Here is a 14464-nt window from a genome sequence, read left to right on the forward strand (position 1 = left end):
CCTAACTCTCAAATGGTCCTAGTAATGATGTCGACTCAAATTAATATTAATTTAAAGAAGTTTTTTTTTTTCTTTTTAAAATTCATTTTGGCATACAATTAACATAAATGAATCAAAAAAAAATTTTGATAGTTTTGGCTCCGGTTTGAATAGGCTATACAACTTTATTTGAATTAAATTTAAATTTTGAAGTGGAACTATCAAAAATAGAGAGAGAGAGAGAGAAAGAGAGAAATCGCAAGAAATTTCCGCAAGAAATTCGTTATTTTAAATAGAATTGAAGAGAGATATATAATATTGGTTTGTAGAGTTGGCGACGCGCGGAGGGCTCCAACTATTGGCGGGATCCAATAGCGATAACTACAACCCTATGCAATTTCTTTTCCTCGTTTTCGCGGATTCAACATTTACGGAAGATTCCTAGCCGCAGGTTCATCTTCTTCTGGCTTTGTGATCAAGAACAAAGCCTCTTCCTCTTCCTGTTTGTACAGAAGGATTTGCCACCATTTCGGAAGGAAGCACCTTGGACAGTCAAAACTCTCCAGAGAGAAATAGTTGATATTCCAAGACAAGAAAAAGTCATCACCAAAAGGACTAGAGGACAATTTTACGAACTACTAGTCAAAGTATGCGCATGGGCGAGTAGGTAAGTCTGCATGTGATGCAGGAAAGATCGGGAACCTCTCGGAAAGGTCGCCGCTGAAAAATCCTTCACAGATGGATATCAACTTTGCGTCCTTGTTTGGGACGCAAAGATTACGTTTTACATTTCTTATTTGATACATTTTGTCTCGACTAAAACTTTTAAAAGATACAGAAGTCAGCTGAACTCTTTCATGACAGATTTAAGACTTCAACAAATGACTTAAATACGAAATAAAACATCCTAACTGTTGCAGTTTCATTTTTTAAGAGACTTGAAGACAAAAATCATCGAATAACTAAAGAAAAATAGGACACTTTTAAGAAAAGAAGAAAGGTTTCAAACTACTGGTGTCAGGCTCAGATTCAGTGAAATATCTCAAAGGAATGCTCCGAAGGAAAAGACAGCGTGAACGGCATCTTTCCGATAATACGCTTACTGAAAGGTATCCACGTTCCTGATTGTAAGTGTTTTTTCATTGATTCCGCCTGACTAAGGTATTGTAAAATCAAATGATTTTTATGGTTATAATGGAGCAATAAGCGCCTTATATGCTGGTATTTGATAAATACAGAAATTGGAACGATGTCTTTGATATATCTAAACATGCACATAATTTTCCGTATGCATGCTATCTTAAAATTTATCTTTTATTAAGCGTCAAAAAATTAGCTGCTATATTTTTAAGGATATAAACTCAGAAATAAATTGTAATAAAATAAATAAATATATATTTCAAATCAAAGTGCAACCTAAAGAAATCGCTTACAAATGTGACGAAGTAAAGTGGCAGCGCAAAACGCTGTGTAAGCATCTCGAGTTTCCGATATTAAGTTTTCTGATGTGTCTTTTGTGGAAGTGGACCGAACCTCTTCCGTGGTGCTATGCGAGCACTGGTCCCACTCCCTATCCTAAACCACCTTGACGATGATTGCAACGGAGCGCACCTTGCAGCACACTTTTTTAGTAGCCTAGAATATACGGTGCACTTTTTGCGTTTTCTTACAACATAAAAGGTGTGTTATCGTTGTGGCCGTATTGAAAATACTTGCACTTCATTCGAGCACAAACTTTGTTCATCAGCACGGGATTAAATTTGGTATTCACCGAGCAGCATATAGTTAAAATACAGGCACACAAAAGCAGCATAATTAGCTAAGTTTGCTATACATATATTAATCGTAAATAAAATAATATTTCTGGAGATTGTTACTATCACTAAACAGTCTTAAAATAATATTCACGGGATATATTTCTATTAGGAAAATTATAGTAATAGAATGTAAAAACTAATTAATTATAGAGATAAATAAAATAAGTATATTGCTATAGAAGCTTATATAATAAAAATATTCATTATCATACAATATATAATCTTTGCGAAACATAAATGCTATAAAATACTTGAATATACGATTTGACAATTCAAAAAGCTTTAAGGATAATTTTATGCTTATTCGCTCTGTCTTTTCCTTCTGAGCAATATTATCATCTCTAGCAATTTTTTGTAAAAAGCCAAGAAAGAACTTGAACATTAGCAATATATGTTTCTTCCTTTCCTACGAGGTACAGGCTTCCTTGAATGGCAATAATTCATCATCTGGAGCTCAAATAATAATACCTTATTGGTTTTCATTTTAATCGCGTGGTATCTGAAAATGAACATTAACAATGGAACTTTTTGAACAACGAGACTGTACTTTTCTGTAATTTGTGAATGCGTGATGAACAATTTCTGAAATATAATCACCTCAATCATTTGCAACGGCAAGTTTGAGGGAAAAACTTTTCTCAAAAACATTCTAAAAAAAGCTGCAATAACTACACTTGAGTCAATCGAAAATCGAATCTTCTCAGTAGTTCGCACATTTGAAATTTACGATCGTCAATTAATACCAGGCGAATAGCCCATCGTTAAAAACGAGTTATTGAAGTAATAAGAAAGTGTATGTATGTAATAGCTTTGTCAAAGGAAGCGGCATGCCATTGAACCGAAGATGCAACTTATTATTCGACAGATCGAATGAGAAAGCCGCTGGAATGATCTCGGATCGCAGCACTGGACAAAGAAAGAGATTCAAAGCTGTAGCTCACGGAATAAAAGCGTGGTTTTTTGCACAACGGGTGCTGCGTAAGACAATGTTTAGTCGCATTTTGAAAACTTTCTGCACGTAAAAAAGCGTCCTCGGGTGGCAATGGATGGCGCAATTAGTGCAGAGGCTTCCGAAGACGATGTGCTGGACGATCACGAGGAATGCATGAAGGAGAGGAAATGGTGGTGCTTCCTTCTGTCAAGCATATTCACTTTCTTAGCCGGACTATTCATAATCTTAATATGGAGGGCATTTGCCTTTCTCTGCTGTCGAAACAACGACAAAGCTGCAGCGGGTGCCGCAAAAGTTGCGAAAACACCCGCAGATGTAAAAGGGAGCGGTGGAAAAAACACGGTAGCTGGCGGTAATGAAATCGGATTTATGACTGAAGCCAAAGACTGGGCCGGAGAGCTGATCTCTGGGCAGTCCACAACTGGAAGGATTTTGGTAAGTTAAATAACTCTTTTTTTTTATACCGAGGGTTCTTAACCTCCTTTTTCCAGACATGACCCAGAATCAACAACATGATCACCTTCACGATCCATAAGTTTATTTTGAATTGAAAAATGATTATTACATATTTCTTATCAACAAAATGTTTGGTTTCGAAATTAGTGAAATGAATGGGGCAAAAGAAACATTTGAGGGGTGGAGGATTAAAGTGGTTCAAATCACTGGAGTGTAACTTTTCATAAAAAACGTTCTTTCCTGGAAGCTCCCAAAATTAGTTTTCCTTGAAATGTTTTTGCTTATAAGACACTTCAGAGTTTAATGTGTCTTACAAGCAAAGAAGCATTTCAGGGAAAATTGGTTTTTGGGAGCTTTCAGGAAATAACGCTTTGTCATATGAGAAGTTGCACTCCAGTGACTTGGACCACTTTGATTCTCAACCCCTCATTTGTAACATTATTGTAAGTAAGTTTAAATGACCCATCTCAGGTGCTTCTCGACCCAACTTTGGGTCGCGAACTAGAGGTTAAGAACCTTTTTTACTGTATATTGAATAATCATTTCCCTTTGTATTCAAATTTGTTAGTGTTCACGCGATTCCTTTGATGATTGTTAAAAATATTGTGAGCTATTGAATATCAAATGATCTTAAGGAATTTGTAGCATTTCGGGAACAGTAAGATATCAGTACATAGCATAAAAAAAATTGGAGAAATTATTGAGAATAATTAATGTGTTAAATTAATTCGCTCTGATACATTTTCGACTGAGACCATCCACGAGACAAGCTCTTTATCATACTCAGATTTATATTAAAATTTACTTAAAGTGTTTGGTTTGAGTTTTTGTAATCAGATTGACCACTCATAGAACAGAAAGAAAAATATATATAGGGCTTGAAGTTTCATCGATTGATCTTCAATAGTACTGTGATTATGGATACATTATAAAATGCATATTGAATAATTTCACATATTGTATAGTAGGTCAATCATAAATTATAATAAGACTATATCTACGTGAGACTGAATAGATTGAATAAATTTCATTTTCTTATTCCGGAAAACTATGAGAGCATCATGGTGCCGGAGCCTCCCCAATAATTCAATAATATGCAATGTTAGGAACCCCACTTCCTACTACACCGTTGAGCAAAGCCTCCTAGATACACCGAGTAATATTCTAGGACAGTGTCGGATATCCCTATAGGTTAGACTGGCTGCAGTCTAGAGCCCAGAGTTCTGCAGAGGAGCCTCAAAAATCTCAAACTGTCACTTTTTAGAGAAATTGCTCAAAGATAAAATTTTAACACATTGAGCAGTTTAGTGCCACTGCTGTGTAGACACACAAAAACTGCGACAATTTTTTGTTGACAAAAGATTGCTCAAGTTGGGCATATAACGATGCCCAACTATCTTCCTACCTACCTACCTAGGGTCCCATTACCTTCAATAGCCTAGGGCTCCACCAAACCTAAATCTGACCCTGTTCTAGGAGAATCGCCTTTAATTCCTTATATAAGGGCGATTGGTAATTTTCGGTCCCCTTCCCAATCTTTTCATCGTGACGGTGCCTCTGAAGAGCGTAAGTTACAAATTTTGAATTTTATGATATAAAAATTTCTTTTACACATAGAAAATCAACATCTATATAAACGTCGAATTCAATCAACATGTGGTTTGCGAAATGTCTCGAGGTCATCAAAATGCGCGTCGCAAATCAGTAGAAGAGTACGGAGTTATCGGTCATATCACTCGCTCCTTGCACAAGCAAGGGAATGAAACGTTTTTGGCCGGAGGGTTCGGGAGCAGCTCCTACTGACCACATTCTAGCGAATCACCCATCATCTGAATCGATCGTTTCTTCGACCGTGGACTGAAGAGCGAGATCTTTTCCGGCAAAAACGTGCCACCTGACCTACTTGAAAAAGGGCTATCAATAGCGCGAAGTGAGCTCAGCCATTTTCTCTTGATAGGCTTTCACCATAAAGAGGGCGAAAAACTCAATAATCGATTGAGAGTTCATCACTTTTTCCTTAAGCTTTTTATATATAATGTCTCATAAAATTAACTTTTTCCAATTTTTCGTCCGTCTTTCAGACTAGTGTTTCTTAACCAGTTTTTCACCCATAGCCCCTTTGGGATCAAATTTTCAATTCTAATGGCACCCCTGTCTTACCTAGGGTTCCCCCCCCCCCCCAGCCTCATCACAGAGTGAGACCCGTTCTATTCATTGAATTGATTTTTTGAGTGAATTCACATTGAACAAAATGAGTTCAATCTCTGTATCCCTGAACAAGAGATTGTAGATTGTCCCTTTGTTTCACATCTCTCTGTGGCCCCCATTGGCCGCAACGGGCTATATATGCAATACCATACTAGAGATATCTCTAGTGTAGTGTTGCCATATGACCCCAAGAATCTTTGTTCTAGATTTAGATGAAATGTAATACTGCACAAAGTAAATTCTGGTCCATCATATCAGTTTGGTCAAAGTAAAAATGCATTAAACATGAATTAAATGCAAACCTTATTCAATGAGCCTTCCTATAAATATATTATAGTAAGAGAGACATGATTTAAAAGCGACTCTGGTTTTCATTAAATTCAATTCAAAAACACGTAAAAAAAATCACAATATTATTTGACTTGCATATTCAGACAAGATACATCATGAAAATTTCAAGTATATATATATTACAATAAATGTGGTGAATCCGGTTACTATGCATAATAACCGGTTTTATGCATAATCACCGACCATTTTGGAAGGTATGGTAAATTTCCCTAAATTCATCATCACTTTTACCGACGATTATGCATAATACCCAAGCGTCGTTGAGAGATAGACATAATAAATCGTACACAATTTTATCACATTTGTTATTATGCATAATCACCGTTTCGTATTGATAAATATAATAAATCGGTCCCATTGCCGTGATAAGATTTTTTTATTTAGATGACCGTACTTGTGAGCCAGTCTGAACTCGATATAATGAAATCTTATTTAACAAATTTTTCCGAACATCCCCGGAATAACTTCTATTTGGGGTATTCTGAAATCGGACCTCAATATAATGATGTTCTATTTAACAAATTTAATTACCATACTCCGATATAACGAACTTATAGGTAACAAATTTTACGATCGCTCTCTCATATAATGATCTCTCATTTAACAAATTTTACGATCCCGATACAACTTCACTCACATTTAACACAAATTCTACGACCGCACACCGATATAACGAACTCTTATTTAACAAATTCTTTGATTTAACTAATTTTTGCAAGTTTTTGTGCGTGTACATACAGACCCCGATATAATTAATTCCTATTTGACAAATTCTACAATCGGGTTTCGAAAAAACGAACTTAAATTTAACAAATTTTGCGATTGCACCCCGAAAAATAAACTCTTATTTAGCAAATTTTACGACCGTACCTCGATATTACGTATCATTTTATCAAATTATCATTACGTGTAATTTTTTTAGTATTTATCAAATTTACCAACGACACTTGGGTATTACTTTATACGTAATCATCGGTAAAGTGATAATTTTTTTAGTATTTATCAAATTTACCAACGACGCTTGGGTACGTCGGCAAAAGTGATAAAATTCTCAAACTTACCGAGACGATTGGCAATTAGGCATAATGATTTATAACTTTTACCTTAACATTGCGGCCATAAAGTCTTTGCCGTTTATTCGTTATTGATTGTAACGCATAAGAAAAAATTTCTCTGTTAGACGCTCTTAAACCTGGTTGAATAAATGACACAAACCGCATGCAGTAAAATTCCGATACAACGACTACGGCTTATAACGAGAGTCTCGCTTTAACGAGCGATTATCAAAGAGCCAATGTTAAAAATACAATGTATGTTCAGTTATAGCGAGTGGAAAATTCCAAAGCTTTCGATATAGTGCCAAAAAATTTCGAAACTTTCTCTTCCTTCAAGAATGGAACTTAAAGGATTGGTTACTATCACTTATCATCGCACGTGCCTCCTCATAAACATTCATCTGAATTTTCTGAGATACGTTAGACTAAAGGACGGACACAGAAAAGTCACATTTTCTACTCCCTCTTCGTATTTTTAGGCTTTCCCACACACGGGATACGTGACGATTTTATTCGACTTTTGTCTCTCCCATTGCTAAGTGACCACCAGGGCCGTAATTACACTGGGGCAACCGGGGCACTGTCCCAGGGAGCCGAGCCGAATGGGGGGGGGAGGCCCAATAAAATGTACACTTGTTTTTCATGATAACAACTCTTTCAACAAGGGCCCAAGGAAAAATCTGCTCCGGGGCCCCGAAAAGGCACACTACGGCACTGGTGACCACGGTCACTGTCTCTGGGGTTATTTGACCTGAACTTACTGTTCAAAGTCGTTTCCGAACGGCTGATCAAATTGTGCTAAAAAAACTTTCTGATTAGTCTGAAAAATGTCAGTGAGTCCATACAACCACAAAATTGAGTGGTGATATAATTGAGAATTTAAATGTTTTGTTGGTCAGCTACAAATTTCTATGGAAAAACGTCTTTAAAGAATCAATTGATGTAAAACCAAAATCTATTTTACGACTGGAGTTCAGTTCATTCGTTTATATTAGAATGAAATGATCTTAACACATTTACTGCCAATCTCACGCCAGCGCGTGAATCTCCCATTAACTATCAACACAACCTAACATGACCGGCAGTGAATGTGTCAAAGACGTTTTAATGAAGTTAAAGCGGAAATTTTTCAGCCCGTTGTAACGAAAATTTGCTTCGTGATTATGAATCCTCGTTATAATAGACTTTCACTGTATTTTCATCCACGTATCAAGGAAAGTACTGTAATAGAGAATACTCTTTCAGCTTCAACTCCACCAAAAACTGACGGAGTCCTCATATTTCTGCCCTGTGGGATTTTTAAATTTCTGCTATAATTTTATGTGTCATGTTCACATGAAAGTAACTTGCTGTATAGCCATATAAATCCATCGATATGTATCGATGCACGTGATATTGTGGGTGGGTTTCCCCTAAAAAATAAAGGTGGCTTTATAAACATATCTCATATTGAAAGTAGAAAAAAAGTATTCCAGAAAATTTTTGCTCAAAAATATTCTTTATGAGCACAACTATTAACAATATGCTATACTTTTCGCACAAGGTGACAGTGTGGTAAACTCAATCCTCATGAAACAGCTTACCAAAGACTCATAAAAAACGGTTAAATCTATTTAATGTGAATACTCAATTATCGAAATTTAGTAAGCATTTCCAAGGAACCTAACTATCAAAAGCGTATTTCAAATAAAAAATAATCATCAAGGATACGTCTATAATTAACTGTTAATTAACTCTCGGACATTCAACTCACGATGCTGTTTCACAAATAGACCAGTGAATTATCCAGTAAAAGTACACACACAAAAGTCTATGTCCTGTGATAATAAAAGATCTAATAAACTGTTACGAGAAAAAGAAAAATCTCTAAAGTAAATATGCAAATATCAAAGAAATTAATTCTTTTCCCCTTGTCCGTAAAACATGCTAAAACATTAAATTCTTTTCCACGGTACATACTTTTTATTATTATTATTATTTTTAACTGCTTGAAAGACTTGATTTATTTAAAAGTAATTTGCTTCTCTTCGCAAAACGGGAAACGAGTTTCCTGCTTTTTTTTTTTGTTTATCTCCGTCAGTATAACGAATTCTTACATGTGCCTGACATGCAACTAATGGGATCAAGTACCCACAATAAATGGTAAGCGAGTTGATTAACATTTCAAACAAGTCTTTTAATTACTTCTTTCTTTTCGGCATTCAAAATAAAATTGCACTTTTCACCGCTTGAAATCTGTCGGCTTTAGCTCAGGAATTCTTCATGAGTTTTGGTATTGGTGTGGCATTTTTCATGCTCAAGAATTTACACCTAATTACAAAATAACTTGAAATCCCTAGAAAGTGCTAAGAAAGAGTAAATAAAAATAACATGGAAAATATAAAACGTATCGGATAAATGAGTAATGCATCGATTGACGTGTTGAAGATTTTTAATGGGATTGATATGATTGACTATGAAATATTGTTATGCCGTCATTCAAACGCGGGGACGCCAGTTTCGGTCGATTAAGGACAATTCCAGGTTGTTGTGTCGCAGGGAATTTTCTTTTCTAACAGTTGTAAATACATAGAATAGCTTACCCACTGTGGTCGGAATTCCCACACGATAGACACCTTTGAAAGGAAATATGACAAGCTTGATAGGAGAGTAATCGTTTAAGTACCACACTTAAATGAATGACAATCATAGTTTTATGGGCAATGCTATTTCTTTAGTTGGTTTTATTTTTATGAATTACGGAGATACCTCTTCTAACTAGGGCTGGTCCGATTAATCGATTAATCGATCAGTTGTTAATCGCAGTTTTAGTTTAGTTAATCGAGCCGATCAATTCGATTAAAATATTCATTAAAAGTTTGTGAATTAACTTGATTTCTTTTTTAAAAAACCAATTAGATAGATATCTTACAAATCTTGTTCTATGGAGAACATTTTTGATAAGTGACCATATTTAAAAATATTAGAATTAATATTTTGATCAAATTAGATTCAACGAAAACTGATGATTTCGGTTTCATGTTGAGTTTGATCCGAGTTTTAGAAGACGAACAAAATTTATTGCCTCCACTATGAGCAGTAATTTTTCGTATTCTTGGAAGCATCTTAGCTCATCTCCTCATAAGTACCATTCGAGAGGAGTTTTTAGGAAAACAAGCAACACACACAGTATACAAATATACAAATACAACGCCACAACAGGCAAAATGCCCAACGAGGTGGCTGATAAAAGGAAGTATAATCGAAAGTAGTTTCGAAACAGTGAATAATAACTAAAAATAACTAATTTAAAAAAAGAAGACAAGATCCAAGTTAAGAAATTACAGGTTTTGGCACCTATGTTCAGCATGTTAAATTTCTTGAAGCGGGCAGCCTTAATTTCTTACCATATTCGTATATTTGTTTACAGCTACCAAATAGGTGAGTGAAATGAATGAAATATATTTTTTATAACATCTATTAATATTATATGGTCACAAAAATATTCGATCGAAATCCGATTAATTCCCAGGCCTCTATTAAAAATTGTGTAATTCGTTCCAGGGACTGCCCAAAATGTAAAGATAATTTCTGATTGGAAGTATGCTTCTAGGATCAACGGTTCGCCAGTAAAATGTCATGCACCCTGTTGCCTATACACCCTGTATATTATATTTTTTCTTGTCCTTGTTTTAATTTTTTACCCTTTTCCTTTATTTTTTTTTCCAGCCACTTTGTTGAGCAATTTGCCTGTTGTGGCTTCAGTAACAATGTTCACTTTTAGTAAGTTTTTTGAGAAAGCTAACTTTAATATTGTTAGATCCTGTATTGAGGATTGGTAGAGAAGGAACCTAGAGTCTCCGAACTCTAACGACCAAATCGCATTCATTTTAGGTCTAAACACACTACACTGACGTGACGTGATTTCATGTCATGTCAGAGAGAGAGAGACGTTGTGAATCCTGATTCGTGGAAATTCTTTCACGTCGGAATTCGACGTCACAGCATTCCTACGAATGAAAATTCACAACGTTTCTGACGTGACGTTATAATCACGTCAGTGACGTGTTTCTGTCTTTATGTTTTTGGGATTATGACTTATACATCAATGTGGATCATTCATCGGAAATAGAAAATTGCAACATGTTTATCGTTGATTGTTTTTTTTTTCCACAATCTCTTGGGGGGGATTGTTATCTTCCCCTCTGAATTGCTTATTGATAATTAAATAAGAGTATGGATTCAGCGCATACAGTTATCAAACGCCAGATGAATCTTTGACATCAAATACTACACCTGAAAATTAGGGCAGGGAAACTATTAAAATTTTTAGCTGGAAAATCAAAATTTTTTAATCTATTAATCGACTGATTAATCGAATATTTTTCTCGTTACTGTATAATATTTATTGATGCTTCAAATATATATTTTATTCATTTCTCACGTACCCATTCGCTGGATGAAAACAAATATAGGAATAGTAGATTAAGAGAGAGAGAGAAAATTAAGACTGCCTGCTTGAAGCAATTTAATAAGCTGTACATATTTCGTCAATACCTAGAATTTCTTCACTTGGATCTTAACGCTTTTTTAAGCAATCTGTTATTATTTTAGGTTAGTCACTGATGTCGAAACTACTTTCGATCATACTGTTGTCAGTGTCGTTTTAATGCATGGGCCCACCCGGGGGCCCCATGATAATGAGATCTGGTGTCGATTTTTGAGACTAAGCACGTGAATTGGTAGTCATGCATTTCTAGTCGGATAGGGACCCTCAGAAAAATCTTTTTACCCGGAATTCCATGATGCTCTTAAGATGACTCTGACTGTTGCTTTTAATCCTAGAAACTTCTTCCAAATGTTTCTTGTAAGGGAACGAGCTGATTCTCCCAAGAATACGAAAAATTTCTATTCACAATGAAGACAATAAATTTTGGTCTTGTGTTCTGAAATTCCTAGCAAACTCAATTCGAAACTGAAATTATCAATTTTCGTTGAATCGACTTGTATTTCCCCCATGCCGAAAAATATAATCAAAATATTGATACAGATATTTTTAAATATGGTCACTTATCCAAAATTTAAGACATCCGTTTCGTTAAAAAAAAAATCAAGTTAGCAAACTTTTTACGCAAATTTTAATAAGATTGATCGAGTTGATTAACTCGACTAAAATTTTTAACTGCGATTAACAACTGATCGCGCGCGCGATTTATCTCTCAGCCCTACTAAAAACCCTTCCCCAAAAAATAAACCATTATGTCCAATGAATACCATCCAAATGGAGCTAAAAATCTTCCACGACCAAGAAGGTTATCGTACGTCACACGAACACGTACTGGTTTTAGTTCACGATACTATGTGTTTGAGAGTGGTACGTGTTTTATCGGTATAAATAGATGGTCACGTCCGATGCATCTGCCCACGAGTTTTAAAGCGTTTATGTGTCCTTTGCAGCATTTCAAAAAAGCCATACTATACTTTTTTTTCCTTTTGTTCCTTTCTTTTGATCAGTGCTTTATTTCTGTGCATAGATGATCGTGCCACGTCGATGGTACAGTAGTAGCTGAAACTACTAGAATTTTCCATATGAGAATAGAATAAAAGGGAGCGAGGAAAAAAAACAGATATCCATTAAAATAACATTCTCCGAGTTTTGAGAGTCCCCGAAAGTTCCTCTTATTCAAGATTCCCAACAAGTTTCTTCTTTACATTCTTCTTACTGTTGTATTCAATGTGTTTAAATACGTATGCACTTTACTTTCGGTACTTCGATATTTCCAGGCCGACCGTCGAACTTTCACATTCTTGGTTTTTTTTTCTTGTACCTTAGTGGTTCCTACGAAACAACGAGAACAGTTTTGTTCTTTTGAATCATAATGTTCGGAATTTTTCTTGCACGTGTTGCTATCTTTCTTAATGTCTGCAAAATACATAAATATATTTTCTCAGGTACGATAGAAACTTTATAGGTTTTCTTTATGTTCTAAGGAAGTTTTCTTATGTTTTTTTGTCAAAACTTCACAGACGTTGTGGTAACGAAAGCATAAGATTTCGGTTTTTGAAGCAATAACGTAATCTCTTTCATGAAACTATGTTCCGGGTTTATTGTTATTGTTATTCGCTATTGGCCTCTTCTATAGAATGCCTGTGACTTCTCTTACGTTATGTAACAGCTGTTGAAATTGTGGTATACAGGGTGAACACAAAAGAAATAGACAACATTTTAGAAAAACCACAAGTGCTAAAGATGTATAAAATTCCCTTAAATGTGTGAGTTTTTGTGGTATATATTTTAGAGGGTTTTTTTGGTGTAAATGATAAATGTTCTGCTTGTAAACACTTTAGTCCCGCTGCAGATATTAATGCAGCTATACAGTTTTCGTCAAACATCCTGGACAGTGTATCCTTATTAGCTCTCACCATAGCTGCTGTATGTACCTGTTTTTCAGCTCCGTTTCAACAAATTACAGTGAAACCTGTCTTCAGTGGAATCGCAAGAGACCGAGATTTTTTTCCCGTTGAACACAGGTTTCCGCTTAATAAAGGATCAGTTGACATAACGTGTAAAATTATGTAACGATCTCGAAAAGATTGAAATAAAATAAAGATAAATTAATTGAAAATAAAGTAAATAATTTAAAAATAAATAACGTAATTATTAATTAGTAAGTAATAATTAAGTATATCAAATATTTCTCACTTGATATGATACATTATTTATTAGAAATACAAGTTTACGCGAGATGCGGCTAAGCAGCATCTTATAAAAAAGCCTGTTTACTTACAAGAACTAAACGGACAAAAAATCTGCCCTTGACATATAGATAAAAAAAGTCATAAGAGGCAGAAGTTCGGGACTTCTTGGTGGCCAACTTGTCAGTTCCACATTCATGTCTATTCAAGGGTTTATCCAAAGTCAAGGAAGATTGTCATTCATGGTGTTTTTAGGAACTTCTACGTGAAATTGACACTGTGTCATTGTTGAGTTACCATTTTGTATTTGGTCAATTTGTTTTGGACCCACCATGAAACATGATTCGCAACAGCTATGGCGCGTTTTGGTGAGGATGCTCTCCAGTGGCAAAAGATTATGTTATTGTCATCTGCCGGGTGACTAAGAATTTGTACATAATATTCGTTTATAATTTGCTATTGAAAACTTGAAGGTAAAATCGACGTTCATTTTTACGAACTCATGCGGACTTTAACAATTAGTTCGTAAAATCTAAAGCTTGTAAATGGGAACGATGTTCAAAGAAATGGCCAAAAAAACTATTTCGTATAAACGTGTCGGTTCGTTAAGTGGAGGTTTGTAAAATCAAGCGTGTTGACTTTATATACAAATTTATAAAAGTAATTTACATATATATGTATGTAATATTTATTTTCCTATGAAGTGTATCTATTTCTTTTGAGCCTACCTTGTATAGTGAGAAATTCTGTTCAGTATATCTCTCAGTTTTCTTCGAGAGAGAGATCTCACATTATAGTATATTCTGTGTTTACGTGATTGTGAGTTCGAACTTCATTCCATCCCGTATGAATACTCCCTTTTTTAATCTTCAAATTCACTCTTTTGATGCATTTTTGTTCTTCTATTTCTTTCTCCAGTTACTTTTAGTAATGTGTGATTTTTCTGAAGGTTTATGGATTAGAAATACATA

The 14464-nt window shown here is 35.1% G+C and overlaps 1 protein-coding gene across 3 annotated transcripts in view; it reads left to right on the forward strand.

The window, feature by feature from the left end:
* Positions 1–415: 415 nt before the first annotated feature.
* Positions 416–14464, forward strand: part of LOC149085212 (calcium-activated potassium channel slowpoke-like) — a 268638-nt gene continuing 254589 nt past the window's right edge. For all 3 annotated transcript variants that reach the window (XM_089233076.1, XM_089233074.1, XM_089233075.1), the window contains exon 1: positions 416–3183. In XM_089233076.1, the coding sequence (XP_089089202.1) occupies positions 2839–3183 (345 nt within the window). In that variant the 5' untranslated portion in view covers positions 416–2838. The remainder of the gene's footprint in view (positions 3184–14464) is intronic.

Source organism: Pholcus phalangioides, unplaced genomic scaffold (assembly GCF_987345545.1).
Source record: "Pholcus phalangioides strain wild (caught in Gottingen) unplaced genomic scaffold, Ppha-v1.0 ptg000007l_1, whole genome shotgun sequence".
NCBI lineage: Eukaryota > Metazoa > Arthropoda > Arachnida > Araneae > Pholcidae > Pholcus > Pholcus phalangioides.